General features: G+C 58.0%; 2 protein-coding genes across 7 annotated transcripts in view; one reads left to right on the top strand and one right to left on the bottom strand.

The window, feature by feature from the left end:
• The window catches only part of LOC113203518 (putative inorganic phosphate cotransporter), a 13,241-nt gene extending 7,695 nt beyond the window's left edge, over positions 1-5,546 (top strand). For 4 of the 6 annotated variants that reach the window (XM_052263830.1, XM_026418257.2, XM_026418256.2 and 1 more), the window contains exons 2-8: positions 2,980-3,119; positions 3,209-3,439; positions 3,516-3,827; positions 3,909-4,191; positions 4,275-4,534; positions 4,635-4,785; positions 4,863-5,546. In XM_052263830.1, coding sequence (XP_052119790.1) covers positions 2,980-3,119; positions 3,209-3,439; positions 3,516-3,827; positions 3,909-4,191; positions 4,275-4,534; positions 4,635-4,785; positions 4,863-4,879 — 1,394 coding nt within the window. In that variant the 3' untranslated portion in view covers positions 4,880-5,546. Of the gene's footprint in view, positions 1-1,371; positions 1,735-1,789; positions 2,085-2,979; positions 3,120-3,208; positions 3,440-3,515; positions 3,828-3,908; positions 4,192-4,274; positions 4,535-4,634; positions 4,786-4,862 lie in introns of those variants that run through there. The other 2 variants (XM_026418255.2, XM_052263829.1) reach the window with 2 other exon arrangements.
• The window catches only part of LOC113203519 (proton-coupled amino acid transporter-like protein pathetic), a 20,007-nt gene continuing 13,065 nt past the window's right edge, over positions 5,540-12,481 (bottom strand). Inside the window, exons 2-8 of the mRNA XM_052263832.1 lie at positions 11,164-11,237; positions 10,376-10,664; positions 9,679-9,800; positions 9,140-9,500; positions 8,716-8,891; positions 8,315-8,484; positions 5,540-8,238 (exon numbers count right to left, since the gene is read on the bottom strand). Coding sequence (XP_052119792.1) covers positions 7,982-8,238; positions 8,315-8,484; positions 8,716-8,891; positions 9,140-9,500; positions 9,679-9,800; positions 10,376-10,664; positions 11,164-11,237 — 1,449 coding nt within the window. The 3' untranslated portion in view covers positions 5,540-7,981. The remainder of the gene's footprint in view (positions 8,239-8,314; positions 8,485-8,715; positions 8,892-9,139; positions 9,501-9,678; positions 9,801-10,375; positions 10,665-11,163; positions 11,238-12,481) is intronic.

A 12,481-nucleotide genomic window follows, 5' to 3' on the forward strand; every position in this document is an offset into this window, starting at 1 on the left:
CCCCTTCTCCTCTCCCCCCTTCACCCCGGGGCTAAAGCTTCTTCCATTATTCCCTGCACAACGCATGGGGCCGGGACGTCGCGGCGGCAGTAACGTCTCCGCGATCGACTCATCTTCCGGGAAAAAGTGCAGTGTGGCGTGTCGCCGCGACGGTGCGGCGGAGGCTGGCGTCGACGTCGACGTCGGCGTCTCCCTCCGGTGCCGAGCTGCCCCACCGTCGCCGACGCCAACCACGCACGCACCTGTTGCACCCACTCCCGCTGCCCCCTGGACACCCTGGACGCCCGAACTCAGAGCCGCGCACAAATTTTCCATCACCACAGCCGCTCATCCTTATCAACACCAAAGACCTCATTTCTTCCACCCTCCGCAGTAGGAGAGGGAAGTCCGCGGAGATATCAGGGATTGCGGCGACAGCACGGCGGGGCCCGGGGCCCGGCCCGGCCCGGCCCGCCTCGCATGGCGGCGATGACCAGCGCGTGTACTCTGGCCTGGCCGATCGGGCCTGGTCACACGGCGATGGGTGAAAGGCTCGCGGGGCCGCTGGGGCGTTGCTCCGCGCGGGGCCGCGACGCAGCGGGTAGTCTTCCACCCCCGGCCTGCCGGGACCCGCGCGCCCCGCGCGCCCGCTGCACCATGGACACGACCCGAGACGGCATGGCGGCCCTCGCCCCAGCCGCCGCTCTCCGCCGCGCACTGGTCGCGGCCAGCGCGGTGCGGCGCGCCCCGGGGGGCCGGCGGGGGCAGGACGGGGCGGGGTTGTTTCACAACCAAGACCAAGCCAATCGGGGGCACGCCACGCCTCGCCAATCTGCGTGGATCCCGCCGCGACTCCTGTCCGCGCCGGCCCATAATGTCCACGCAGGTTGCGGGGCGCGCGGCCGACCGTCGGTGGTCCACGGGCCAACTGGCCGCCCAGCTGCAGGTGGCGCCGCGGGGCACGCCACGACGGGCTCGCAGGTGGGCGGGGCGCTATCACTGCAGCAGGCTACCGCCCCGTCACACAGAGGCCCGCAGGCTCTGTTTGGACAGCTAATGGGCCCAGACACCTCGCCAATTAGCGAGGGAGATAAGAATGATTAAGGCATTAGGGTTCCCAGGCCCGGGGCGCCTGTCGCAGACTAGCTCCGGGTGGTGGCCCGGCGCCTCCTGGTCCTCCCTGGTCGGCGGCTGCCCTTGCTTGAGCCCTGCGGTGCGTGCCGGGCCGGCTCGTTTGTTGCCGGCCGCGTAGCCGTGCCGGTACACAGCGTACACAGCCCGGCCGGGCCCGGCCCGGGGCGCTGCGCGGCGCGGGGCCTAGCGGTGCGCGGGACCGGGCCCGGGCGCGAGGGGAGAGGGGCGCGGGGCCGCCGGTGCGCGCGGGGCCCGGCGAGCCGCAGAGTCGCGACGTGGCGGGCGGAGACGTTTGCTACACGTGGAGCCCGTGGTCCCCAGGTGGTTTCGGCCCGGTACGGCTCGTGAGCTGCTCGTCCAGCAGCAGACTGTGCTTCATCACCTCCACACGAGCGAGTGCACGCCGTGCAAGCACCCGGATGGTGGCGGGGCTGTGGGGGCCGGACCTCAAGCCCGATCAGCATGCGGCCGACAGAGCGTCTGAGCGAGTGCCGCTGGTGGCCCTCGACGCCCGGCCGGCGGCGGCGCGCCGGAGCAGCCGACGCTGCCGCTCGGTGGGGGCGGCGGCGCGGCGGGCGCTCGCGAGGACCGCCAGGGCGCTGGACTGCTGCCGGCTCAGACGTAAGTTTGTTGTTTTCTCTCGCAGGGCGGTGCGTCCGCGGGGCCTTGGTCGGCGCGGCGGCCAGCACATCGAGGCCCAGCCGGCGCTTGCGCCTCGTTGGCGCGGTGTCAAATGCGCCCCCCTCTCCGGCCAAAGTCATGAGTTTTATTATGCAAAAGCTGGTCGGAAGCTCGCGTTATGCACGTCGCCGCGCTTCCGCGGCTCCGCTATGGTCGCCGCAAGGTTAGGCCGGGCCAGCAGCGCCGTGTGCCGCCGGGTCCACTGCGGCCAACGGACCGGCGGGGGTGTGGCCGGCCCCGCACCGGGGAGGAGGCCCCCGAGGCCAGCGATGACGCCAGCGAGCTGCGAGGCGAGTACTTAAAGCGGAGGAGGAGAAATTACGGCGATCACTCGAGCAAATCGACCGGAGCTACCTGCTTGTCTTAAGTCAAATCAAGACAGACTTTTTTCTGTGCTGACTCTGCAAACGAATTCAACGAAAATTCACATGGCGTTAGAGAGACACGGCGGCGGCGGGGCGGGGTGGGGAGTGGCGGGGAGTGGGGAGCACAATGGAATCATATAAGTGAGGCACAAACCAAATGCAATTAGCGTTGGGATGATTAAGCGGAGAGGCTGGAGTATATGAGTGGTATGAGAGACGAGATCGCAGAGAGATACTGGAAGTGGAAAGCAGCAGTCCGGTCGGAATGGTTAGGAAAATTTATTGCTAAAGTGTCGCCGGTCCGCCTCATCACTATTTAGCCACCATCAACAAAAAGAGAGATTATTAGCGTCGTGACCTTCATCTCTGTGACGGAATCAAAACAATGGACCACACCCAGCTGCCAACCCCACCCGCTACCACGCATCACCGCTCGTCACACCCGATATTCGAATCCTATGGAGTGCCACTTTCCGTGTTCGTAAACAGAGCGGTTTTGTTGTTCCACGAACAGGACACGCGGCTGGGCGTGGATCAGAAACCAGCCGACGCGTCCAGGTCCAGGACCCATGGCGACACCACCTGGTCATTTCAGGAGAGAACACCTTTTCCTCTCACTCGGATCCTGGCGTCGTTAAAGCATGTCGAAGCCGGCCAGCTGACGTAGAGCGGGTGGCCGGGGCGAGTCGGCCCTCCAGGTTGCACCAAGTGCACCAGTTGCACCGGCAGGGGTGGCTGCCCGGGGCCGGGGGGACCGGGGGGCCCGAGGGTTGGGAATGGGATGCCGGAGAAAACTGACCAACCCTGTTTTGGCTTTCAGATGCGGGCCGGCGGCTCGGGCGTCGCCATCTGCAGGTGGCGCTGCTGTCCCTCGGGCTCTCGCTGGCGTACTCGTGCCGCGTCAACCTGTCGGTCTGCATCGTGGAGATGACGAACATGAACAGCACCAGTGGCTTCCCGGTGAGCCTCCGGCCGCGCGCCCAGTCGAGTTTACCCACGCCCTGCCCCGCCCCGCCACCCCGTCTCACCCCTCCGTTTCCGTTCCGCAGGCCTACGACTGGAACCAGTCGCAGACCGGCCTGATCCTCTCAGCCTTCTTCTGGGGCTACGTGGTGACGCAGGTGCCGGCGGGCATGCTGGCCCAGCGCTACGGCCCCAAGCAGTTCCTCATGGTGGGCGTGGTGGGCTGCTCCCTGCTCACCATCCTCACGCCGCTCGTCGCGGCCTACGGCGGCTGGCGCCTCATGTGCGCGCTCCGCGTGTGCGAGGGGCTCTTCCAGGTGAGTGCTCCTGGAGTTGCAGGGCTCTGGCCTAGAGCGGGATGCGGGACCGCCACTCACCCTGTTCCCGTTGCAGGGCATGATCTACCCGTCCTCGCACACGATGCTGGGCCGCTGGATCCCGCCCCTGGAGCGCGGACGCGCCTCCGCCTTCGTGTACAGCGGCACCTCCCTGGGCACCGTGTCCACCATGGCGGGCGTCGGGCTGCTGGCCTCCTCCTCCTGGGGCTGGCCGTCGGGCTTCCACCTGCCGGGCGCGCTCGGCCTGGTCTGGGGCGTCGCCTGGCTCTGGCTGGCCGCCGACTCCCCCGCCGCCTGCCCGGCCATCAGCGAGCACGAGCGCGAGTACATCGAGTCGGCCTTGGGCGCGTCCTCCAGCGGAGATAAGGTGAGTGTCGGGACCGCCGGGGTCGTCCTGGAGAGCGCGCGGTCGCCTGCTAACCGTCGTCCATCCTCCCCTCCCTCGCAGATTCTCCGTGTGCCGTGGCGCTCCATCGCTACGTCGCTGCCCTTCTTCGCGCTCCTAGTTACGCACCTCTGCCAGAACTTCGGCCACTGGATCTTGCTCACCCAGATGCCCAACTTCATGAAGAACGTGCTGCACTTCGACGTCAAGCACAACGGCCTCAACTCGGCGCTTCCGTACCTCTGCCTCCTGCTGTCATCCTTTGTCGTCGGGTACCTGGCGCAGGTCGTCAACGAGCGCAAGATCCTCAGCATGACCGCGTCCAGGAAGGTGTTCAACTCGATGGGTGAGTGCATCCCCGGGCTGGTCTGGGAATGAGTTGGCCGTCGCTCTTGATCTTCACTATAGTGACCCTTCCTTCCCTTGCAGCGCACTGGGGCGCGGGCACGGCGCTCATGGTCCTCGCTTTTACCCACGTGACCTCGACCCAGGCGGTGGCGCTGCTAACCGTGACCGTCGCGTTGGAGTCTGGCACCCTAGCAGGCTTCCTCGTGAACCACGTTGACCTGTCGCCCAACTTTGGCGGCATGATGATGGGTGTCACAAACTCCATTGCCAACACCATGGGCATCATCGCCCCTATCTTCGTCAGCCAGATCGTCGGGGACGCGAACACGTCGACGCAAGAGGTGAGTGGTGCCGGAGAGGCTGCGTCCGCCCGCGTGGACCAGGCGTATCCCAGGCGAAGCCGAGCGGGTGTCTGACGAAGTGGTGCTGGCGTTTCCCCAGGAGCTGGAGAACGGCTGGAGCATCGTGTTCATGATCGCGGCCTGCGTCTACTTCTCGGGCAACTTGCTGTTTGTGCTGGCGGGCAGCGCGCAGGTGCAGCCGTGGAACAGCCCCTCGCCGGCAGAGTCCAAGAAGCACCAGGTGTCCTCAGGTACGAGCACGAGCCGGTCGGCCCGCCATAGGTTTCAGAGCGTGGACTTTAACTAACGCGGTTCCTTTCCTTTGCAGCCGGCGCCATCTCGTAGAGGTGGCGAAGAGGGCGGCGCGGCGGGCCTCGCCGGTTCTCCTCCTCCTCCTGACCTCGCCGGCTGCTGCTGGGCGCCGGCCCCGGCCTCCACATCACCCTCTTAGCGTGGCGGCGTGCAGGACATGCAGGCCACGTGTTTGATTGTGTATGTGAATGTGTGCGTGTTCGTATTCGGCGCTCAGTGATCACATAGCCAGGAGCTGCCGGGACGTTTTTCCCCCCGTCCGGGACTCGCCGTTCGTTTGTGGCGAGACGCCTGTGAGATAGGCAAACCATTCGACTCGAAGCGCCCGTGCAGGCGCAGCTGGCCACCGGCCGGACAGCGACGCAGTGTGGGCTGCCTGCTGCTGGGCACTGCTGGGTGTCGCGGCACGGCTACAAGCCGCGAACACGACAGATACATGAGCTGTGATAATTGTCGTAAGCCCCGCCGCGGGAAAAGGCGGGGACGACGCACTTGAAAGAGGAGATGCTCGTGCGTGCTTGCACTGGGTAAGAGGACGAAGTCTGTCATGCGTTCCGGAAATTCTAGTCCATTCATCGGTGATTGCCAGTCTATCGAAGATAGAAGGTCTCTCACGATGCGTTCTCATAGAGCACTGCCTAACTTTGTGAAAAGAAGGGGTGTATTTGGTGATGAATAAATTAAAACACGGTCTCAAAAACTTGTGATTTAAAACATTCTCTTTACGACAACACGCCAAAATAAACATGACTATTTCCAATTTCCAATTTAATACGGGGTGGCTAGCATTGCCACAAGAATGCAATTGAAATAAAACATTAACAGTAATGAGCAGAAGTAATTAGATATTGTACTATTTTCTCATATGCTTTACTTGAATCGTACAGGAATTACGCTAACCACGTGACAAATAAAGTAACATGCAAAGGGTGTAACGAACGCTGATTTCCGCCGTCCACAAATATGTATAGGTAACAAGATGGTGCTTCACATCGCGGCGAACAGAAGTTTCGTTCAGCATGTCTTTTCTTAAAAGTCATTTATACTGTCATGTAAAGTATGCCTTTCAGAAAGGCTTCATAAAATTCCGAAATTTCTATAAATCTTCATCATACACTTAAAACTAAAATAATTGAACTATCACATGTCAATCCACATAAACAACAATAACAATCCTTGTCTTCTCACTTTAAACAAAATTATGATGAATCTGCAAGGCCAACCGGACATAGGGAATCTGAATTTTTGACAGCTTTGTGATGCATAGTCTAACAAGACACTATTGTTGAAACGTCGAAAATCTCAAAGAAATTTGTACGCGGTATACATACGTATCTATTTTTTGAGGGGGAATGTCGTTCGACAACTTAAACATACGGGTTTACAAAAAAAGTGCCGAAAAATGCCAGTAATTTTATAAGGGGATTTTCAATTCGATAACTATACAATATTTTATTGGATGTAAAAATAAAACCCCTCAGGGAATTTTTCCGGAGTGATACAGCACATATCTATAGCTGTATAGGTACTTCCCTACTAAAATCTCACTTGAATATACTATATATACATAATAGCATGGTACTTGATAACCCAATCTTATGAATTAAATAAATAATACACGGTCCACCTCTCCACTGTTAACTAAAACATAACATGGAAAGTGATGGATGAATAAACAAACAGAAATAACGCTCTTCCCGACTGGAAAGGGATTTCATTTTGCAGGTTAGTAGACCTCTAGTGCGAGGAAAATGTCTGTAAAGTATTCACATTGCTTGGCAGACATTGACCGAAATCCAAGTAGACACAACCCTTTTAATTTATTATAATATGTAGTACTCACAGCTATTTTCTTTCCTAAAGTCAGCGATGAATCTATGGTACACACAATGAATGAGATGCTATGAAGCACCTCGCCGGCTTTTCCTTGAAATGCAACGAAAATACGTGTACAGCAAAATTATTTTAAGAGACCGAACAAATTGGAGCTTTATAACTTTAGGAAATTAGGAGATTCATCGTCTGCTTTACCGCGACTTATTCTAAATTGAGAGATAAATAAAATATTATTTATTGTTCCTTTCTCTAGTATCACAGTGAAATAAAATCCGCGATACGGGATGACTAACACACGGCAACAATTTTATGAATCAGATCATTTGCCGATTTCGGCTAAATCAACGTTATATGTGAGATATGAATGAGTAAGGCCGATGGGAAGTCGCGAAATGATGATATGAAACCCTGCTGGTAGCGGGGGTATTATAAGCAAGCACAAACACAAAAGTTACAGACGGTAAAAGGAGAACTTCCAAGACACGTTAATTTGGATGCTGTTGTGGCTTCGGGGAATAACTCTGAAAAACATATCTACCGATCCGCTTAAATTTTTATACTTTGTTTTACCAACCAATGTATCGACGGCGCACAAGGTTTAGTTATATCCGACGCAAGCGAACTAATAACATAGGCATTGATTGAACAGCATGGCACAACCCTTCTGCAATCTCACCATCTCAAGCCGTCTGATTATTCCCTCTTTTCATCTTGGAATGCACCTTCAGTCGATAAACGCGTGAATCGATTTCAGAGGCCCAGGAAACGCAGTTCAAACTCCGCACCGTCCACGCCAAAAGCGCGGCCAATGCTCTGGCCCTCCTCTACCTCCTTCATGCCGCCATACACTATAAAACAAGGAAGCACCTGATAATCACAGTCTGCATCAATATTGTGGGTGGTGCGAGCCTGCACGTTCAACTGCCAAACATGACATTCCAAAGTCCACAGTTGCTTAATTGTACTTTTTGAAAAAATATTCTTTTAGCTGATTTTTGCTTCTTTTTGGAACGGCGGTGGGACGGGCAGTCGCGCACACCTCACGTCCTGGCCGCGGCCAGGAAGTAAAACTACAGCTTGTAATCCTACAGATCACAGGTCCAGGGGGGACACGACGGGACAGGGGACCCTGCTTTCTCTCGACGACAGTATAGTTGGATTCCGGTCGAATGCGCATCTTCACAGTACCGTAACTAAAAATTACATGCAAGAGTATACTGGGGAGGGGAGGGCCTCCTTCATCGGGGGCGTCCCCTAGTTGTCGTTGGCCAGGGCGGCGGCCCTGGGCGGCTCCGGCGCTCACGGGTGCTTTGAGAACTCGTGGACGAACTCCTGGATGCTGACGTAGGTGCCGGTGACGAAGCCCAGGATACCGAAGGCAATGATGGCCAGGTTCTTGTACACCTTCCAGTTGCCGGCACCGAGGCCGCCGGGCGTGTCCCAAAACGTGACGATCTCGATGACGGCGGGGAACATGAGCCCCAGCGTGGACAGGCAGACGGCACCCACGAGCGAGATGAAGGGCCCCAAGTGGGGGATGGCGATGGCGACGCCCACTGCAATGCAGAGTTGGTCGTGAGGTACGTCTCGCCACAGCGTGCATACAAACACGGGACGCTGAACACTACTTACCGGTGAGGAGGACCAGAGATACGCGTAAAATGTACTCTGAAGCGACTGGGTACTTTCTGAGGTGCACGTCGATGAAGCCCTTGCGGATGATCTCCATGGGCACGTAGAACTGCAGGGCGTACGTCAGGAAAATGGCCAGGGCGATCATCACCTTGACGGACTGGGCCAGCCTGTGGAAAGAAATGTGGTGTGCGCATGAGAAGGATGTAGTTCAATAAACCATTCCGGTAAAGCCGAAATGCAGAAGAATTCGAGGATCAAGAAAACGGAAGTCACCATGTTGAAGCATAGCGATTTCCGTCTTCTTCTTCCCTGCATTCTTCTGCATTTCAGCTTTACCGGAATGCTTTATAGTTATTTAGGCTAGAGGGCACAGTTTTTCCGCTACGATCTACACTTACGGGTCCTGAGGCAGGTTGAGAGTGATGGAACCCTCCGTGATGTCGCCGTACTTCAGGTAGCCAAAGAAGCCGACCAAAGCGTACAGGGAAACGACGACACCCATGCCAGTGTTGAGCACGCCGGGGCACCCGATGAAGTGCGTCGGGGTCTTCATGTTGTTCTCCAGCGGCATCACCTGCGGTTAAAGATTGCGTCAGTACGAGTGAGCGAGCGTGCCGACTACCCAGTGAGAAATGCGGATATCAAATTGACATCAGAACGATATCGGACATCAGAAAATTGTCGATTTCGGGCCCATTTTTGAATCAGTTCTGAGTCAGAAACTTGAAAACGATATCGTTCTGATATCGATTCGATATCGCTTAAAATTCATTTCGCACTGGGTACGGCTGAAGGTGGCCTCTGCCCTTGCCGCGTACTGACCACGCCGATGCCCTCCAGGGCAAAGATGGCCGTGCCGAAGAAGAGCGGGAGCTGCGGCCACGTGGAGAAGGAGGGTCGCTCGCTGACGGAGGGCAGGTCGGTGAGTATGTAGTAGAAGGTGATGGCCATGCCCGTGCCGATGAGCAGGTTGGCCACCATGGAGAAGGGCGACAGGTACTTGAGGTTGCGGATCAGGTTGAGCGGGATGAGGGGCGCGAGCATGATGATCATGTACATCTGCACGCTCAGGTCGCTGCCGGTGTAGTGGTTCACCACCTGCTGCAGGTTGGTCGCGACGAACACGAGGTACACGCAGCAGCAGCCGAGCAGGTCGATCACGAGGAAGGTGTTGATCACGGCCCTGCGGACGGGACGACAAGCAGAGTTAGGCGGGTGAGTTTTGGGTTGGGAGGCGAATAGGGTTGTAGGCAATCGCAAACTCCGGCCGCGTTTGAATGGCGGCTGATTGCGGTGCCCCCGACGGCCACAAACACAAGCGCTCGCTACCCCCAGCTGCGCTCGGCGCTCACCCCGCTCACCTCGCGAGCCTCGAGAACTTCTGGACGGCGGACGGGCCGCAGGAGAAGGCCGTCTCCGCCACGTCTGCGAAGTCCAGGGAGGGCACCCGCGTCCGCCTGCAGAGCTCGTGCGCGCATTTCACCTGGAGAGAGAAGGCAGAGAACGGAATCCATCAGCATTTTGATCTCTGCGCGCGTGACGTGCTTGCGCGTGCAGCCGCTAACGCCACGCCGCGCCACGACGAGTGTGACGCCGCGGAGTGACGAAATGAGCTCCGCTCCGCAATCGAGCCGGCGGGCAGAGCGCGCGCGTCACTCGCTGTTAGCGCCCCGGCGTTGGCGACGCGCAAGACGTAAATAAACATGGATGGGGAGGACGGGGGGAGGGGGTTGGCTATCCGTCGCTCGCGCCAGCCTCCCTCTCCCCTCGCGACAGCCGCCGGATGCGGATTGATAGGCCAAAGCGGAACCACTTTCGAAGTCATTATGAAGTTACCTCAACAGGACCGCCCCTCCCGTTTTGATAAAGATTGCCGATGGTCGTTCCAGTTTAAATAAATATTGACGATGAACTTTTCCGTGTTGATAAGCCACCCGTTGTTTTTAACCCCTGAGATCAAAGTTCCGTGGGAAAAAGAAATCGCCCCTCCCCCCAAAAAATAAATAAATAATATCGCAGTTTATTACGACAAGAAGATGCTTTCGGGCGTATACTCACCAGCACGTGCACGCAGTATGTGCAGATAAAGCCGATGGTGAAGGTGGCCACGAGACCGAAGAAGAGCCCCGCGTTCTTGAAGGCGAGCGGCATGGACAGGATGCCGGTGCCGAGGCTGCCCTTGAGCAGGTGGATAAGCGTGTCCAGGTCCGTGGTGGGGTGCTCCAGGTGGCGGTGCTTGAACGGGTCGTAGGTGCCCGCCTCCTCGTCCTCGATGGGGTTCTCCACGAGCGGGGTGGTGGAGCCGTTGGTGACGGCCACCGACACGCCATTCTCCTTGCACTTGAACCTGAGCGGGTAAAGTGGATTCATCAGTGTTGCCGCTCGTGCCGGTCACAGGGCGACGCGACACTGAAAAAACTAGTGTGAAACGTGTCACATGTTACCATGCACTCTCAGGAGAGAACGTTTCTTGATGCACTCCACTCCATGCAAAATGATAGAGGCATCAGAGTGAGAGTGTGTGGGTGCATCAGGAAACGTCTTCTCTTTGGAGGGCATCAAGAAGCGTGACACATGTAACGTTAGTTTTTCCAGTGGACTAGGGATCGTCCAGAAAGTACGTCCTTTTTTCCTGAGAGCATTTGAAAATTGCGGAAGCTGGGCGCCTGCGAACTGCAGGGTAGGCCACCCCGCACTACACGCATGCACTGCAGGCGAGATGTTGCCTATCATCAGGCGCTAAGAGAGCTTGCGAAGCCTTGAACTTGATAGGTTCGTAACGGCGAACAACGGACGTACTTGGGGGGATGGTCCCCTAGCGAGGTCCTCGAGGGACGGGTACTCACTTGCTAAGGGCGAGGTCGGAGCGCCCGCTGCCCTTCCTTCCAGGGACGTACTCCGTGATCATGGGCCGCGGCGCCTGTGACAGAAAGAGACACGCAGCCGGTCAGAGAGAGAGGAAGGAGACTCGGGACGGGCTCCAGGCGCCAAGGTAGGCAGCGCGGCGAGTGGTGGTGCGTGGCGGGACGGCCCGCCGCCCAGGGGCTCGCCGCCCGCACTCCGCCCAGCTCGGCGGCGGCCTTGCAAGAGGGAGGCAGCGACAGCGGCTGAGAGAAGAAGTTGAGTGCTTCTTTCGTCGACGTCGTAAAAGGGTTCGGTTCTGACACGCGTGTTCAGTTTAGAAAGGAGCAGGAAAATTTTAAAAATAGAAATTAGAAACACATCTATCTGATTTGGTAATCGGTTTCAACCGAGACTGAAACCCTCCCAATCTAACTCGCAGATCGCAAACCGACAGCATGGCATTGTTAAAACATTCCCTCTACAATCTCTCTCGCAAGTGAAATGTTTTTGCTCTGCTAGAAGTGGAACAACCTCTGGTCCTCCTGGCAGCCCCCGGTTCCTCCTGACCACTGTTCGCTTCACGGGCGTTGACAACCTGGCAAACAAAGTGTACGACCCAGAGTCTGTACTTGGACGCGAGCCGGGATGGCAGGCAGACCACGGCCACCCCCGCACGAGCGGACTGCGTGGCGCCGCCCCCCGTCAACCGGAAACCCGGACCATACCATACATCCGAACACTTCTCGATGTCTCCCCGTTGCAGCTGCCGCGAGAGCTCGTCTCTCCGCGCGGGGAACGTGGAGCCGTCCCAGCTCCCCGCGGCGCGGGTGGGGGTCGGCGGCAAAACCCACTCTCTATCCAAACCGAGGGGGGCAAAAAGACATTGGCAACCTGCTCGACACGACACGGAGTTCCATCTGGGATGCTGACCCTCGGGGTTACCCGAGTTATTCGGGGATAATCTGGGGTGATCGGAGGGTAATCCAGGGGTAATTTGTTGCACACAAGATCTCAGAATTCCCCCCCCCCTCGCTCTCTCCCTTGTCCCATCCCGGCGGGATGGGCGCGCGATTCGTGCCGCGGGGTGCCGCCTGCTTCCCTATTCCCTTGGCAGCGAGCGCCGGGCGGGGAGCAGGTGGGAGCCGGCACCACGGGCGACCTTGCCCTGACGCGGGAGGACGCTACGCTCGCGCGCGCATCATGTATTCTCGTTTTAAAATGTCTGTTTACGTTTTGCTCGCGGCTCGGTGTTACGGCGCGCGCGGATGCTGCGCGGAATGGCGGCGGGGGGCGGAGAGGGGCGGCAAGGGGCGGCGAGGG

The sequence above is a fragment of the Frankliniella occidentalis genome, unplaced genomic scaffold (genome assembly GCF_000697945.3).
Source record: "Frankliniella occidentalis isolate FOCC.00 unplaced genomic scaffold, Focc_3.1 Scaffold14, whole genome shotgun sequence".
In the NCBI taxonomy this organism is placed as follows: domain Eukaryota; kingdom Metazoa; phylum Arthropoda; class Insecta; order Thysanoptera; family Thripidae; genus Frankliniella; species Frankliniella occidentalis.